The sequence below is a fragment of the Delphinapterus leucas genome, chromosome 17, assembly GCF_059928025.1.
Source record: "Delphinapterus leucas isolate spDelLeu-1000000601 "Yukka" chromosome 17, BTC_Dleu_Yukka2, whole genome shotgun sequence".
Classification (NCBI taxonomy): Eukaryota; Metazoa; Chordata; class Mammalia; order Artiodactyla; family Monodontidae; genus Delphinapterus; species Delphinapterus leucas.
The window spans coordinates 78,547,145-78,565,757 of record NC_143145.1 but is presented as its reverse complement, the minus strand read 5'-3'; the positions used below and the strand labels follow the sequence as shown (position 1 = coordinate 78,565,757).

Below are 18,613 nucleotides of genomic sequence, written 5' to 3'. Positions count from 1 at the left end.
CACCGGCTCCTGCAGCAGGAGAGCTGAGGCCTCAGTGGGAAACTATTCCGCTCATAAAATTACAGTATACGCTCTCTGGGATTTAAGCAAGAGTTAGCCTGCTAGAATTAGATCCAAAGAGGGATCATCCTGAAAACAAGCAATAAATACATTAGTTTTACAGGGTCTTTAGATTCTTGATCAGTTAGTGACTTAGACTTGGGGTTGGAGAATATAATAATTCATTTCAAAGATGTTTGTTCTAAGTGCTATACCTTTTGTTTTTGCTTTCTAAGGACTTGGATTTGCCTAATTATGCCATCCTCCATGGGAGAGGCCGTTTAGCACAGTGGGTAGAAACTTGGGCTGTGGGCTCAGACAGGAGTTTATCCTCAGCTTACTGCCTGAACTTGAGGACCCTCTGGGAGAGCTGATCATGTGAGGAGTTAAAAAAGTAAGGCAGGTATCCTGAGTGCATCCTGGTCAGCTAGTAAGAGCGGTGGTCGGTGTTTGGGCAGTTCACAGGTCAGTGTCCTCTTCTGTATAATCTGTAAAAAGTACTTGATTCCTAGCCAATCCTTGGCTCTCATGTGTAGAGAAGTTAGAGAACTCCGGTATTAAAGAAAAAAACTTTCTTAAAAGCCATTTTTAAATATAAATTATTTAAACATAATTATGTTTAAAGATAGAATGATTTATACAAATGCCAGTGTCCTGATTATGGACCGTCTGACTAAGGGTTCTTTTTAGAAATTTAAAACTATGTGATCATTCATTAAGATTAAGCCTAACTGGTACCTTGATGATTCCTTTCAGTTTAGAACTAGACCTGTTTCCTTTTCCTATTGTGCTGTGGTCTATCTTTATATTTTAACCAAGGTCCAGTTACCTAATGCAAGTCGAGACCATGAAGTTTACTCTTGTATTTCCCTGTAAGCAATTGGACAATTTGCAGCGTAAGATAGCACCATTTTTCCAGCATTTGTTGCGTTGTTGCTGGAAATAGGTTTACTGTTAATCTCTGGATGTACTGATTTACTCAGCATAATGATTTCGTCCACGAAGGATCTGTTGAGGGGAAGGATCAAAGTGGTATTAGAGAAAAATGCACAGGATAGCTGTCCACAAAAAAAGAATTACCGAGTCCAAAATGTCAGTAACACTGAGCTAAAATAACGGATATAATTAAAATCAATGAAGTGAAGCACCAACAACTTAGCATAATACATGAATCCTCTTTATTCATTTAGTAGTAGGTAGGATGGTGTATATTTTGATCTAAAAAAGCTTCATTTCAATGACAGCCTGGGGGAGAGAGTGAAGACTGCAGAGTCCTGTTATGAAGGGTCCCACTTCTGTTTTATGGGCTGGCTCTGACCTGTGAATTCTGCAGTGAGAATCCTCAGCTGTTTCATCGCCTTGCTGCTGATGCTGACAGCTGGATCCAAGCTCATACATTTCTAAACCACGCTGAGGTCCTTCTCTTTTCCAGTTCGGGGCCCCGCTGGCAACATCGTTCAGCACTGCTCTACTTATAATATTGCGGACTCATGTTTTTCTTTTAACTGTAGCCTCTCATGTGCCGACTGTTCTGCTCTTACCTGAATTTATGCTGCTGGTCTTCAACTGGGATGATAAATGGAAAATGGCACCCAAGACTATACTTCCAATTTTTTTTCCAAATTATTTTATAAAGAGCATAAAAATAAAATGATACCCTAGTCTGCCTAAACTAGATACTTACAGAGGTAACAATTTCTCAGATCTACTATTTAATAGATGGGTATCATTTTATATTTATAAAATCATGTATAAGATTAACACCACCAAAAAAAAAAAAAGATTAACACCACACACAGACTATATACACACAAAGAAACACTTTTTTTTTTTTTTTTTTTTTTTTTTTTGCAGTACGCGGGCCTCTCACTGTTGTGGCCCCTTCCGTTGCAGAGCACAGGCTCTGGACGCGCAGGCTCAGCGGCCCTGGCTCATGGGCCCAGCCACTCCGCGCTATGTGGGATCTTCCCGGACCGGGGCACAAACCCGCGTCCCCTGCATCGGCAGGCAGACTCTCAACCACTGCGCCACCAGGGAAGCCCCGAAACACTTTTTTATATACATACAAACATAGAAAGCTCTCTCCACATAAAACCTCTCTGTATTAGCAAACTACTGTGGTACACACGTATTATGTTTATTTGTTTCCAAACTGTAAATTATAATTTCCAAGTTACAAGTTATAATAAGAGAATTCACCCTTCCTATGAAGTGGATTCTAGTCAGTTTTATACAACTTGGGGTTGCTCCAAAAATGCAATTATCATTCATCCTTTTTGCTATTTGCTGAAGAAATGCACGTTTAAATGTGATAGTAGAGGTACACCCCAGAATTCATCTCCTAGATGTCAACGAAATTAAAAAGCCAATTGCAACCAAAATATTCTTGCCTATGTGGTATTCCCATAGAAATAGGAGACCAGAACTCATCCTTTACATTTTCAGTTCCCATTACAGATTTTTAAACTTAATATTTGGATGCTATACACATATATTTGAGTGTATAACATATGGTGGGGGGGGCCCATGTATTTAGTTGTCTACCATTTATTCAAGTGATGTTCATGCTGAATATACAGAGCATGTATAGTGTCATCACATCTTATATTGGGAAAATGAGGTTTAGGCTCTTTTACCTCTGGTGGACAAAAAAGAAAAAAAACCGATTATTTTGACCTCCATTTTGCTGATAAGGAAATAAAAATCGACCATGTGACCAGCAGTAAATATTTTTGAATATTAGTTTGCCTTCAATTTTCAACTGAGACTTAAAGGTTATTGAGGACATCAAGATATCATGCTGCCTGGTAACTGCCCAGGCTTCCCATTGGCTACACGCCTCCTCAGCCGCCACCCTCTGGCAGTTCATTCCAGAACCACAGCTTTGTTTAGTGTCCTAGTCTGCAGGGTTCCAGGAAGATCTGACCTCTGTGGTCTGTCCTGTGACACACTGAGGAGTTGATATGAAGGGACGCTCCTCCAGTCACTGGAATCTGGTGATCTTGCTTGCAGCATTTAGAAGAGTGTCTCATAAGTGGAAGGTTTCTTTCAGAAGTATTTTCAAATGATTAAAATATGTCAGGTCCCTGAAATAATAATGTGGCTGTATATTTGTACGGCATATTCTCAGAGTTCTTTCACATACGTAGTCAGGACTCAAACCCAGGTGTTCCAGGTTCCCCATCCGTTCCCCTTCTGTCTGCCACACAGTGGAGAATAGCAGCACTGAAGGTTAGCCTGCCCTTCTTTGAGGAGCATGAATTAAAATGGTCGCTTCTGCCTAGGGTTCCATGGTCAGGTGAGCTTCGGAGGAGCTGGGGTCTACCCCCCTTTTAGGAAACCAGAATTCACAATAGTAGTGTGTTATTCCTATTCTGAAAACCCACTGTTAAGAAATTTGTTGGCTTTTATTTAACCGAGAGTTTTCCAAGTGTGATTTAGCCATTCCCACCCCCCGCCCCAGTGGAATTGGGGTGGAGGGTGCGTAATAGCCCAAGGATTGATGTCCTTTAGTTTTGCTAATTCTCTTGCTTCGTGGTCACATAGAGGTTGCAGTGGGGGAAGTGGAGACTACTTTCTTCTTAAGCTCAGAATATCTTGTAAAAATATTTTTTTCCAAATCAGTTGTATTTAGAACAGTGCTTCTCACACATTAATGTGCATCCACTTCACCTAGGAATCCTGTTAAAATGCAGCTTATGATTCAGTAGGTCTGGGGTGCGGCCTGAAAGTCTGCACTTGCAGCTTGCTCTCAGGTGATGTCAGTACCGTGACCCGGGCTCCCTCTGGGGAGCGGAGAGGCTGGAAAGTCACCCGGCTGTGAGTGAACGAGACGGTCCAGCCAAGTGCTGTCCTTTCCCTGCTCTGCAGATTCATGATTTCTTCAGACCTTCTCGTCATCTTCATCCTCTCCTTTACTGATTCTTGGCTCTCAGAATATAATTACATAATCAGGTTTCAGCCATCTTAAAAACAAACCCTATCAGTCCCTGTTCTCCTGGATATGTTCTCTTCTAGCTTCTAGTAAGATCTACTGCTGTTTCCTCATTGGATTTCACACCTCGGTTCACGGTCTGACTTCCTCCATCATGGCCAAGGTCACCCTAGACCTCCTAACAAATGCTTTTCTCTTCTTACCTTGAACAGTCCCTGGGGGGTATGTGATACTTTTGACTACTCTTCTGTCTATAAACTTGCTCTTTCCTTAGCTCCATGATGTCATGGTCTAATCTTTATTTGTGCTCTCTAGCCTTCCAGACGCCTTTGCCATCTCCTTCTTCCACGTTGAAATGTCACCTAAATCCATGAATACCCTTCTTAGGCTGTGTGTCTAGCTCTACTTGGACAGCTCTGCATGAGTGGGTCTCAGAGCCTCCGGTTTAACGCATTCAGACTGAACTGATAGCCCTTCTCTGCTCTAGTCTGCAGATGTGCACTCTCGTGTATCATAAAGCAACCCCCTTCCCTACCCTTTTACACTCATTTCTTCAGTTAATATGTATTGCCTTCCATGTGTGTATTATTATTTCTGCCTGTTAAATATCTCTCCAAATTGTCCTCTTCTGTGATTGCTTCCTAATTGGACTCCTTGTGTTCATTTTTCAGTCCTCTACACTGTTGCCTATAAGATCTTTCTAAAAATGAAAATTGAATGTCACTCTCCAGCTTTATTAAAACCCTGAGGTGGTTCCTCATGGCTTCTGCATCAAACTCCTTAGCTTGGAAGACAGGTCCCTTTATTTGCCAGTCCTCCCCTCTGTGTTCTCCTTGTTAAACTAGAGAGCGCGTCCACGGGGCAGTGCCCCTGACCTGCTTCCGCAGAATGCATTCTCCTCGCTTGAAACGCCCTCCTTCCGACCTGATCCTTCAAGGGTATATAGTGAGTCTGATTCCTCCTCTTGGAATGCGTGACACGTGACACACCCTCCCTGCCCCCTTCACCACTCTTATGTGCTCCTTTCTCTGTATTTAGTCATTCCTGTGTCAGGGGTTTATTATCTTCGCACTCTCATGACTCTGTCATGACCCTTGTTTTTCACGTTGTCTCAACATGAGGACAGAGTTCCTTGAAAACATAAGCTGTCTTTTCATCTCGGCATCCCCAACGCCTAGCACAGTTTCTCCCCACACGGTAGATAATTGTTTGGATGGTTATGTATTTATTTAATTACTTTAACCTTACTCCTCTCCCCGCAGTTTTTAATCAGCTTATGCTTTGGTCTCACTTGTTAACTTGTAGGTGGAATTCTGTCCGAAACCTTCTTTGCCCTAAGCATTCTAAAACCTATGAGTTTTGAAAAACACAGGTGAATAGATTGGCTTCTCCTTTGATTGGGAGCTCCCTCCAGTAGCCGCCTGGGGTCTTTGTGGTTTGAAAGAGGTTTTTTAGACCCAGGAATAACTGCAGCAAAGATTATGGCAGGCTAGGGAAAGTACCCCTTCCCAAAGGCTGCAGGTCAACTTTTTAAAGGTGTCCGAATATTCTAGAAGTGATATATTTACTTCTGTGATTCCTTCCTTGTTTTTCTCTGTGTATTCCCTCTAAATTAAAATTTCATTTTCTCAGAGTTGTACATTACCAAAACTTAAACAGTATTATATTTCCTTTAGGACCCAAAGGTGATAGTGGTGTGAAATAAACATATTGTTTGTCAAACAGTTGTCACTTTGTCAAACATTCTCAATCTCTTAGCCATTTGATGGGTGATTTTTCCCTAATATTCATCAATTTTACTTAAAATTAAGATTGGAAATTTATGTGAAACCAGAAAAATATATAAACATCAAAAATTTTTGAGGCAAAAGTTTAGTAATTAAAAATATCTTAAACTGTTGAAAAATCAGGGCTGGAAATTCCTGGCTTAGCTGCTAAAGCACTAAAGATATAGCCAAGATGATAGCTGAAAATACAGCCACCTAACCCGAAGACACTGTAGTAAGCTGCCAAGACATCTAACCTTGACAGGGTCAGTGGGTTTCTGTGTCGGGGTGGGACGGGGAAAACACCTGACAGTAAGACTTTAGTGACTAAGACCAGTTTCAAGGCACCTTGTGAATACTTGCGTCCTGTCCTGCTACTTGAGATCTACAGACAGAATTTGGGTTGAGGGGACATCTTCCTTGCCTTGGGCTGTGTTGTAAGTGGTGGAACAGATGTTTCTGTAGAGCTGGAATGTAGCTGTAAACTGAAAGCTATGTTACCCCTCAACCCTGTTCTCAGTTTCATGGGTACCACGGGGCTTTTCACTGGAAATCTGACCTGAGCTTATCAAGCTTCCAGCATCCCTTGAGGGGAGCTTAGTGTAATAAATATTTACTACTCCCTTCCACAGATTGGAAGGCTTCGCGGACTAGCGTCAGCTTCTCTGCTCCTTGTTTGGCCATCACCCTAGGGAACTTCAGGGATGATCCAAACCAAACTAACGTTGGAAGTTACGTTCAATTTCTCTACTTCTAAACCAGGGTAGCTAAACACTTCTGAAGAAACTCATGCTGTTAGGTGCATGTTATGCACTTACACAACTATATAGATCACCAGCTACCAAGACTTTCCCGTCAGCATTAGCGATCCTTCCACGTGTCGAAAGTAAACTCTTCATTCCCTCCTTGAAACCTGATTTTCTTCCTTTTTTATTTATCTCAATTCACGGCATACCCTTCCACCTCAATCACTTAAGCCAAAAATGGAGTCATCCTTACCCTATTCTTTACCAAGTCCTGTTAATTTCTCCAAAGGAGATATTAAGTTTGATCTTTGCCTTCCATTGTGGTTGCCACTGTTTTGTCAGGCCTTCATTTCTTACCTTGATTATAGTTCTCAACTCCTTACTGGCCTTCCTGTTGCCAACCTTCCTCCTTAGAATTCCTCCTCTAGAGCAGCCTCTGCTTTTGTCCCCAGCCTGCTTCCTACCTTTTCAAGGTTCCTTGAGGTCTGTCAGGCCCCGTCTACCCTCGTCCCACATGGCTCCCTGTCCCCAGCTTCCCCTGTAACTGAGCTTAAAGTCTGCCTCTCCGTCCAGACCAGTCTTTCCTCCCCTTAGTTTTCCTAATAAATGAGTGGGAGCTTACTTTCCTTCAAGCCTTCATTCACGGGGCTTTCTCTCTTGACAGTTTTTTTACCAGCAGAAGCAGTCATGCCACGTTACCCTTCTAGACGGCTGTTGTGGAGGTTTTCGTGCTACGTGCCAATTTTGGATTTGCATCTGTCCTGTAGTACTCCCACATCCTTGAGGTCAAAGACATTCATGTACCCAAGTATGTAACTGAGTGTATGCTCTGTGCCTGGTACAAATCAGACACTCAGTAAATGCTCGTTGAATGGAAGAACTGAATTACTCAGGAATTAAACATATCTGTGTGTTATAAGTAACACAAATATTTTGTACTTCCAAAAATAATCCTAGCAATCCACAATAATTTCTAGCTAGCTAGAAGGTTTTTAAGAGGATATGATAATTGTGTGCTTTTTATTTTCAATTTTAGTGGCAACATAAGCGAAATAAATGAAAATTCCTTTGAATTGTGTTAAAGATAAGTGATCCTAATAAAGAGAGGATAAACGTGGGCAGAATATGAATCCTGCTAACCCTGCTTCTGCTACAGTTGTGCCCGGTCTTGGGCAAGTCACTTCTCCTTGGCAGCCCAGTGCCGTCTGTACAGTGAGAGTTAATGACAGGTCAGTAGATTTAGCAGCAGCCCTCTTTGTTTTAATGAAACACAGGAAACTGGATGAAAGAAAGAAGAGCAGAACTGCTCTACTTTGGAATAGGGGATGCCGCGGAAAGTGAGGGGGAGGGGGAGGAAATGGTGGCCCCCGCGGCATGTCCGTGAACGTGCTTGAAGCCATTGCGTCGGGCGCGGTGTGTGGGAGGCTCTCCTGAAGCTAACGCAGCTCCAACCAGAATATTTTCCGTCACGGAATTCGACGAAGCTTCATGTGTAAACTGCCTGTCTTGCTTCTCGTCTGATGTTCTTTTCGCAGGACTTTCCTATCTGCATAATACTAAAGTCTTATCTCAATACGTTTTCTTCTTTCGGCTCACCGTACACATTATATGTTGATAATTTACCTTTTGATGCTTAGTTCTGTCTAATCAGGATATTTTAATTCGCTGAGGAGGCTGCTCCTGAGTCCCCGCTTCTGCTCTCGATCCCGCGGTGGTATGCTCCGACACCCCGTGGTGCCGAGGGCGGGCGTGCGCCGAGTCCGCCTGCGAGCCAGCAGGTCCCGACTAGGCTCCACGGTTGCCCTCCTGTTACAGAGAGGCAAAGCAGCAGGTCCAAGCGACACGTGTGGTAAGAGGTGGCGCTGGGCTTTGACCCCGACAGCCTGGCTCAGAGCCTCCCCTTCGCCATTCTGCTAGCAAACTTGGAGGTACAGCTTCAGCCCGCACAATTAATTTCCTCGTTTTTGCACATATTTTGAACTTCTTTTCAGAAATAAAGAGAACCTGTGTAAATCACTTAGTATAGTGACTGACCCATAGTAAATATTGGTTAGTGTAAGCTTTGGCAAATGGACACCTGGAATGTCCACAGCCTTGATTAGCAATGGAGAAGAAAACTAAACAGCATCCTAGCTCTCTGTTTCCCAGTTCTCAGAGAGAACCAAAGACTCACATCTATTCAAGATGTTTAAATAAAACGAAGACACTTCAATTTATTTTGCATTCTTACCTAACAGATGCTATAATTTTTATCTTGCCACCAGGTGGCAGCATGTTACACAAGGAAATAATAGAAATGTTATTCTGTTGTGGACTACTTTTCAGTATTTTGCCTTAAAAACTGTTAAACCATAATAAAAACAAAATACTATTCCGTGTTCCCCTTTGTCTGTATTCCCCCTCGTTGGTTGAGAAGGCCCTCATAGCCCAGTGTCCATAGCCCACAACTAGACCTGCCTTGGTCCTGCCCTGCACACGCTGTCCCTATAAGCCAGGGCAGAGTTTACTTTTCCTGCATCTGCAACCGAAATGTAAGCCCTCATACTGAGATTCTCCCAACTAAGTGGGTTTAGTTCAGCAGCAGTAGGGACTACTGCAGTCGTCCTCTTCCCTGGACCTTCCATGGTACCCAGAGAAGCACCAGATCTGTGGCAGCAACTGAATAGGTGCCCTTGGGTAACGGCCAGGTAATAGGTAGGAGATACATTTTTAGTTCTTTGTGGTTATGTTTATTTTAATTTGTGTTATAGAAGTCCCTGAAAACTTACTTAAGTTTAGGTATTATCAGAATCATTCGGATAACTACTGCCAAGGGTTGAAAGATTAGTGTCTGAGGTGGAGGGCAATTAATGGCTAATGAAGGTAAAGGACTGGACATGGCAATTAATCAAAGTAGGGCAGAGCGGGGAGCTAATGGGAAAATGTAGAGAGAGTTAGGCTTCAGATACGGGTGTGCAGTGCTGCATGGGAAGGCCAGAGGCTCGCCAAGTTAAGTTGGCTGCAAGGAAATCTCTTATACTTCTTAATCGTGGATCTGCCTAGGTTGTTTCACAGGGTTAATGAAATCCTTTCACATCAGTTTCTCAGCAAATGTTTTTTCCTGTTCTATAATCTATTAACTAATATTCAGATTTGACTATATTTGAAACATGGAGTACAGATGAATATGTTTGTAATTCTTGTCACAAAACCTGCAGTGATATTTAGATGTCATGTTTTTAGAGTATTATGTTAATTAAGCAGTGCTAAAAATTTTCTGGAGTTATGCCATCATCTTGCTTCATTTTTCTGATAGTAAGGAAATAACTATTCCAGATAAGTTAATTGTTACAAAATCTTTCCCTGGTAAACATCAGAACTTGTAAGAATAATGAAGACGTTTCAAGAACGTGTTTTGTGTTACTTATGTTAAACAGCAAATCCTGAGTCTCTCTCCCCTTGATGACTCGGGCCACCTTGGCCAACACATGCCCTCTTCAGTCAGGAGCTGTGAGCCCATCTTCACACAGGCCCACTGCTCCCGCAGCCGCTGCCGTGCGCGGGCTCCCCCGTGGCCTCTTCCCCAAAACCGCACATGCACATCCCCACTGGCCGCTCACACAGACACAGCCTCACACTCACTCTCTTTCTCTTTCTCCTTCCCTCTCCTTTTCATAATTTGCTTCTGTAGCCTGGGGAATAGAAAAAGTAAAACTAGTTAAAATGATGTCTAAAATTGGAAGGAATTTCAATTTAAGACTGTCCTATTAAAGCATGAGCTTTAGGGAATTCTCTGGTGGTCTAGTGGTTAGGACTCTGCGCTCTCCCTGCCGGGGCCCCGGGTTCAATCTCTGGTCAGGGAACTAAGATCCTGCAAGCCACACAGCACAGCCACAAAAAAAAAAAAAAAAGCATGAGCTTTAGTGTAAAGGCTTTGTAGTATCTATTTAGTTAACTTATTGTTGCTAATTTCTTCCTTTTTTTTTTTTTTTTCCCTGTGTTCTAGAGGTATTTCAGGTTGTTACATCTCTTCCTTGAAAGATATATATGGAGATTGATTTTTAGTGACTGGAGTGAAATGAGCAATGAAAGAAAATTCTAGCCAATTATTGTAACAGATATGTATCTCTTATCTTTCTGAGTTTTTGAAGTGCTTTGCAGCTTTAGTGGACAGTTATTGTCCATGACAACCAAGGCTGCTCTCTTAGAAGTTTTATTTTATCTCTACTAAGGCTTAACAGTATTTGCTTCATGCTCATTATGTTTGGGAACTCAACAATTTCAGTCCACAGCCACATACTTTGAAAAGAGGTGTACTGATGTCTACAGTTGTCACATTGGTTTTAAACTCTTAAGGACTTCTTAAAATTGATCATTAATTAATCACTTAGTAATATATATTAAATATTAATTTTTGCCATGATGTAAATAAAACAATCCATTTATATAGTGTCCTCTGTATAGTGTGCTCAGAGAAGTGGAAAATATTTTATTTCAGTGTCTTTAATATGTAATCAGAGAGTTGGATGACAAGTAAATTGTAGCATTGTCCAAAGAGTATTTCACTGAGATGATGGGAATTAGAAAAGAAAAGATAACCATTTGCTATATTTAATTATAATGGAGTTAATTGCATGTCTTTCTGATATAAAATACCTCTTACGTCCATTGGGTACAGCTATTCCTGAAGGTGCTTAAATAAAGTATTAAGTATACTATTTAAGTAATAAAATTAGTAGTGACTTGGAAATTTTAGCATAAATAAAGACATAGCTTTCATAAGCCAGTTTTTAAAGTGATTCATCAAAAGATTAGCAAAATGCCAATTTATTTACATCCATTGGCACATGTAATAATGACTTTTATAATATAAATGCTTGTTTATATGAAGTTATAACTCATTTATGGGACCTTGTAGTTCTAATGTTCTAGTGAAATGTATACATGTGGGTGCCCCTGGCAGGAATTCCAACTCTGTGAATTTATGAATCTGTTGACTTCAATATTTAGTTAGCCTGGCCATCACTGTAATTGACATGTTATTGGAAATAGAGTTAGTTTTTCCCTTATTTATAAGGATAACCTCCATTTTGAGGAATGTGAATCAATTCATAGTTGGCTGACAGCCAGTTTCTCCTTCACTTGAGCTCCAGCACACACTGGAAAAGCACACTGGCTTCCGAAGTGCCTTGTGAATCTGCAGTGATTAATTCTTCTCATTATTTCACTGCAAGTTCTCGTGACCCTCTCTGATGGTTCGATCAGCCACTTAGAGTTGATGCATATTCATTCCTCTGCACGCCTGCCGCAGTCGCTCACGCGCCCTGCACTGACTGGTGTGTTCTTGGTGCAGTAATTGAGCAGCAGTAGATTGATTGCTCTGGGGAGCTGTAGGACCTTAAAGGTGAAAACATATCAGTCCTGTTAATTAGGAAACAAAAGCTCTGGTGGCAGGTTCAGCAGTCAGATATTTCCAGTGTAGAAAAGACGAAAGATATGATGTGTTCCTCTCCATGGACCTGTTTACTTTTTAAATTTTGAATTAGGTCTGTATCAGTAGTAGTGGAGAACAGCCTTCTTTTATGAATTTTTATAGAATGCTAATTGAATATAATATTAATACTGTTATCTCTCAAATCTGATAGTTTAGAACCTGAGTTTGTATACACCTTCTGTAGCATTGGCAACAATGTGTAAAATATCTTAATGTCTTACATAAATATAGAATGCTTTTGGATTGATTCTGGTATTTAGAGGCTTAATTTGGTTACAGTGTTCTCATGCTAATTTCTTGTCATTTAGTAGTATGGGAAAAGGGTGAAACTTATTCAACATGGCATAGAAGTTGAGCCGCCTTTATCTCTTTATCATAAGCACCCTTTGATTATTCCCCCCCACACACACCCGCCAAACTGTATGTTAAGTAATACATTGTCTGGGAAAAAGGATCCTGTATGGAACGGTGGCCTCCAGAAGTAAGCTAGTTTCAACATGGACATCTATGCAGCTTATCTAATTGACATGTTTTTCTCAGGTGTGCTGTTCTTATGTTATGGTCTCCGCCTTCCCCTTCTCCAGTCATGAATTTTTTCTTTTGAGATATAACTCACATACCATAAAATGCACCTTTTTTTAAAGGTGAATTCTATGGGTTTTAGTATATTCACAAAGTTGTGAGACCATCTCCACTGTGTTCCAGAACATTTTCATCACTCCATTCCTTCCTTCCCCTAACCCCTGGCAACCAATAATTATTTTCCTTCTGTGGATTGACCCCTTCTGGACATTTCATATAAATGGAATTGAACTATACGTGGTCTTTCATGTCTGGCTTATTTTACTTATTAGCAAGGTTCATCCTCATTGTCACATGAACCAGTACTTCATTTTTTATGGCTGAATAATATTCCATTGTATGGTTATACCACATTTTGGGTTTCATTCTTCAGTTGGTGAACATTTGTGTTGTTTCCACTTTTTGGCTGTTGCTGCTACTGGCATCAGTTCCCACACGTCCTTGTCTTGTTCGTGATCTTAGGGGGAAGGCTTTCAGACTTCACCGCTGGGTATGATATAGGCTGTGGGTTTTCTTAGATGCTGTTTATCAGCTTGAGGACGTTCCCTTCTATTTCTAGTTTGTTGAATGCTTTTATTGTGAAAACATGTTGGATTTTGTCAAATGCTTTTTCTGCACCTATTAAAATGCTCGTGTGGTTTTTGTCCTTTATTCTATTAATATGGTGTGTTCCATTGGTTGATTTTCTTATGTTGAGCATTGTAATATTTTATGGAGCTTTTTATATAATGTTCTCTTACTGTGTGGTTTTAAATAATTTGAACCAATTTCTCTACCTTATATTTCAGGCATTTATTAATACAGCAAAAGAAATTTATGAAAAAATCCAAGAAGGAGTCTTTGACATTAATAATGAGGTATATATATATATATATAAATATTATTGGCTAGTTAATTTAGAATTGAATTTTAATTACTTGGATTCAAGATTTCTACTTTTTAAAATTCCTAAAATGGATCTATGATGTCAGTTAACACATAAGTTTATAATCATCTCATTGAAAATTTGTTATATGTTGTATAATAGCTAAATGTTTATGTTCTAGTGAAGCATCACTTTATCTATGAAAACGGATTAAAGTAAGTGACCCTATCCATTTATTGCAAGCAATGCAAAATAATATAAATCCTCCAAAGAGAGAAGAAAATCCACTTTCATCTACACATCCATATGGTGTCATCTGCTTTGGGAATAATTTTCTAGTGTGTAAATGCGTGTGCGACGTCAGCTAATGCAAGGTGCTCTCTCCGTTGTGTCTGGTGCGGAGAAGGGAGGCGTCCAATTGGAAGTTACTCCCAGTTCAGCATAGCGTGTTTTCAGGAGCCTGAGTTAGTATATGTAATTGGCAGTTGGCACTAGTTGTTTTGTTTTTGTGGGTTTCTTTTCTTTTCCTTTTTTTTTTTCCTTTTTTTTTTTTGTAAAATTATTTTGAGCCAGTTTTGATCAACATGATTAGGATAAAATGTAACTTTGAAACAGATAATTCAGAGTGTTTACCAAAGGCCATCATTTTGACCTAAATCACCACTATGCATTTGTCCTTATTTATTTCAGAATTTTTTTGTGGATAAGAGCATATTATTTACTTTTACATAAATGTTTCTGCCATTCTATAGTAAGACTCCTTGCTTCCAAGAGAAAAACCCTTATTCCTCCCCCAGGTGCAGTGAGGAAGCACTGTGTTAGGAAGACATTGTGTGTGCATCTCTTGGCATGTGCAAGAGAGCCTCTTTATTATCTGTCTCAATGTTCTTTGCTGAAACAAACAACAGTTTGCCTAGGGTTTCCAAAAAGTGTTTGATTTTCCAGTTTCTTTTAATTTGTAGTGATAAAGTTTCTAACCCATACTTTCCAGGCTTATATGGCAATAGACCTTGAGTTAATTTAAAGGCGACACCATTCAGAGACTAATGCCATATAAATTGAACAGTAATTGGGCGTCTATGTAAAGGCCATGTTCATTGTCTCTGTCTGGTTTCATATAGTAGCTGAGTGCTTTACTGTGCCTGGCGTGGCTTTGATTGCAATGTGCTGTCAGGAGCCAACAGGCCGTGCGATTTATCTGGCCTGATGCCAAGTCTGACTTCTTGATTCCTCAAGAAGTTGCTACCAGCCCAGAGGGGGCAAAACCAATGAGCCATAGGGCATGCTTTTTATTAAAGAGGAGTCAGAAGGGCGAAAAGAAACCACATCAGCTGCTGTCAATACTGAGCTAGTGCCAGAAACCCCAAGGCTACTACTGTTGCAGAACAACTGCCAAGCACTGTAAATCTGAGATTTACTGTGACGTAAAGTTTCCTTAAGAGCTTAATTTCTGAAGCTACTGTATTACTTTTCTCAGAGTGTTGTATTTTTAGGTAAAATCCACTTGAGGGAGTGAGGGTTGAGACATAAGTGTGAGTTTGATGAATGAAAGAACCACTCTGTGTGTGGGTTCTTGGCAAGCTGCCATGTCTTTGGGGATCATAGAAATTATTGATGACACAGAACACTCATATGCCCTTAGCCTGTACAGCTGATTCAACATGGAACAGAAACGCTGTCTAGAGGAAAGATTGTACGTTGTATTAGAGGAGCATAGGCTTTGCATATTTTTCTCTTTTAAAGATTACGTTTTAAACAATCTCTCCATTGTGAGAATTCCCTTAAAAGCAGCACTCTGGTTTCTGTTAACGCAGTACCTGGTATGATAAGGAATTGTTTGCAGGACTATTTCCACAAGTATTATTTTAAAAGGAAGGAACATCCCCTGAGAGATATTGTTTTAATTGTTGTAAAAATCTGCTTAGTGTGTATATATATATATATGTGTATATATATATATATATATATTTTTTTTTTTTTTTTAGTTGTTTGGTAAGATTGTGCCACTAAGAAACCAAAGGATATCTTAAATTTAAATTACACTGTCTGGTTGGCTCCAGTTACATTTATTATCCTTCTGTCTTTCTTTCCAGGCAAATGGCATTAAAATTGGCCCTCAGCATGCTGCTACTAACGCCACGCACGCAGGCAGTCAGGGAGGACAGCAGGCTGGGGGAGGCTGCTGTTGAGTCTGTTTTTACTGTCTCGCTGCCCAGAAGGGGCTACTCACCTATTCTTTCACCCTCCTGCTCAGCTGAGACATGAAACTCTTCGAAATGGCTTTATGTCACAGAAGAAGACTTTAATCCTTCAAATTCTTGTATAACTTTGAATAAATGGTTAATGTTCACTTAAAAAGACAGATTTTGGAGATTGTATTCATATCTATTTGCATTTGATTTCTAGGTCAATTGACGTGATTATTTTTGTTAAATGTTGTCTTGTGCCCTTACCTACGAACTGAATTGTATTGAACACTACAGAGTCATCTTGAGTATTTTAAATCGGTTTGTGTAGTTAGGTTTCCCCACACCTGTGGTTACCTAATGTTTAATATTATAGAACTGTCCTCAAAAGTTTGTCAGTTTTCAAGGCTGTAAGGAAAACCGAAGGACTCTTTTAATTCTGTATTTATCATTTACTTTCTGTATATATAGTTTATAACCTGCTTGGGTGTAATTTGCCAAGCTTGAATTCTTTAATGCATTTGCATAAATTCTATACTGTTTAGAGCTTAAAGCTACAGAAGCATCGTTAGGAATTGCTTGGACACTGAATTTTAAACTTTTTGACATTGTTAACAAGCATGTTCATCTTTTTCTTGTCACTAGTCCGAGAGAAATATGCTTAATGTACATTCTAAAGGCTATGTATGTGTTAACCTGTTTTAATGCCAAAAGTTTGCTGTTTGTCCACAGTTTCTTTAAGACCTCTTCAGAAAAGGATTTGTTTGCCTTAATGCATACTGTTGGGTAAAAACACAGTATAATGAGTGAGGTGGGCGGAAGAAAGGACTCCCTCTGCCTGAGCGACTCCAGGAGGAATGAGTGTCCACATTTAGACGGCACATTATGAGGACTTTAATCTTTCCTTGAACACAATAATGTTTTCTTTTTCTTTTATTCACATGATTTCTAAATATATTTTTCACGCAGGACAGTTTTTCAACCCTTGATGTACAGTAACTGTGTAAAATTTTTCTTTCCGTGGCAACCTATAATCTTTAAAATATGGTGAGCATCTTGTCTGTTTTGAAGGGGATATGACAATAAACCTACCAGATGGAAAATCCTGTTAAAAGTAGAAAAGCTTTAGTAATTTGCTCAGTGTGGTGGTTTTATCCTTCTTTTTCTTTTTCTCCCTTGGACTATAATGAAATTGTTATAGCAGTGCAAAATAAAATCCTATGTATAAAAGTGTTCTTTTTTTTTTATGACCACATCATTTTTTAAGAATGCAATTTTTCAGTCCATCCACAGCTTTTACATGTATTATAAAGCACATTTTTTTTTTAAGGGTCAGGATGTTTAACACTACCCTTTTTAAAAATTTTGCTAGAATGTGATAAAAATCTTTTTACCGTATTGAAATTCTTTTTGTTATTGATGATGTAAGCAAGTATTTTAAGTATGAAACTAACTACTTTCAATCCGCTCACCGACTTCAGCTTTCTACAGGTCTTTCCTGAAGATTCAGCAGTGCTCTGTCAAAGCTTTGACATTACTCCTGTGGGAAGTCACCCAATGCTCTCTGAGTTTTTTGCTTTAACTAGCTCCTAGAGGACAGAGGGAAAGGTGAGGGGAAATCGAGTTTCTTGAGTATTTTTATTATGAACTTTTTTCTTCTTTAAAGTGGTCTTATCAAATTCACTGATCTTACCACTCACTCTCATTAGTGGTGAGTAGGACAAGTTAAGGCAACTAGAACTTGTTCTGCTCTGTACCAGGAAGAGGATGATTCTTTGGGAACTGTTACTTTTTTTTTTTTTGCGGTACGCGGGCCTCTCACTGCTGTGGCCTCTCCCGTTGCGGAGCACAGGCTCCGGACGCGCAGGCTCAGTGGCCATGGCTCACGGGCCCAGCCACTCCGCGGCATGTGGGAGCTTCCCGGACCGGGGCACGAACCCGCGTCCCCTGCATCGGCAGGCGGACTCTCAACCACTGCGCCACCAGGGAAGCCCTGGGAACTGTTACTTTTAAACTGCTGTTAATTTTTCCAGAAACTTCATGTGTTCCTTTTCCATGCTGTCTCCTCTAATTCTTTTATAAATCAAGTGTAAGAAGAGAAAGTCATGGGAAAAACAAACAACAACAAAGCACATGTATTTTAATAACCTAAGGAGAGCTGGAGCCCTCAAATGCAGCCCCTGCACAGCAGCCTTAACCTGCCTCAGCCTTGGGCCACCGGGGCGGGTCGAGGACTTCTCCGTAGTTGTCACCACTTTCTCTACAAGTTTCATCTGCCATTAAGGAACATATGTGATGAATCCTTTACGTGAGTCGACAAAACAGTGTTACCGTCCGGTTTCTACTCTGCTGTTTTATTATCCTTGTCACAAATAATGTAATAGTGGCACCTGGAACTAAACGCTTTAATACTGTAATTAAGTCTTTAAATGATCTTTGGTCAATTTTGGTAGCACCTATGGACATGTTTTAAGACCTAGAAAATCAGTCACAAAAAATAAAACTTTTAATGTCTCAACATGTAACATTCCAAAGTTGTAATCTTCATAAATATAGTGTTATAATTTGCCTTCTGGGTTTAACAAAACTGGATTAAGACCAAATTTTTGGAAGAGTAGTGTATAATTAGATATACAATTCAAACAGTACATGAGAGTGAAACTATATCTTCCTACACAGTTTATTTTTAATTTTTTATTGAAGTATAGTTGATTTACAGTATTGTGTTATAGTTTCAGGTGTACAGCAAAGTGATTCGGCTATATATGTATACATCTATGTTCTTTTTTAATTCTTTTCCATTATAGGTTATGTTTTTAATTTTGAAATAGCCTGTTAAGAGGAAAATAGTCCCTGTTTCTAATAGTTCTAATAGTGAAGAGAGTAGGAATACATATGATACCAAAATGTGTCTAATCTCTCAAATTACTTGTGTTTGGAACACATTAAACATTTATTCCCTCGTAGGTAGTGAAGCTCCATCTAAGCTCAGTACTAAGGTTAGCAGCACAGGGTTTGACTA

The 18,613-nt window shown here is 39.9% G+C and overlaps 1 protein-coding gene across 3 annotated transcripts in view; it reads left to right on the top strand.

Annotated features, from left to right (window-relative positions):
* The window catches only part of RAB2A (RAB2A, member RAS oncogene family), a 76,142-nt gene extending 58,031 nt beyond the window's left edge, over positions 1-18,111 (top strand). For all 3 annotated transcript variants that reach the window (XM_089899126.1, XM_089899125.1, XM_022595345.3), the window contains 2 exons: positions 13,329-13,397; positions 15,499-18,111. In XM_089899126.1, the coding sequence (XP_089755252.1) occupies positions 13,329-13,397; positions 15,499-15,594 (165 nt within the window). In that variant the 3' untranslated portion in view covers positions 15,595-18,111. The remainder of the gene's footprint in view (positions 1-13,328; positions 13,398-15,498) is intronic.
* Positions 18,112-18,613: the final 502 nt, after the last annotated feature.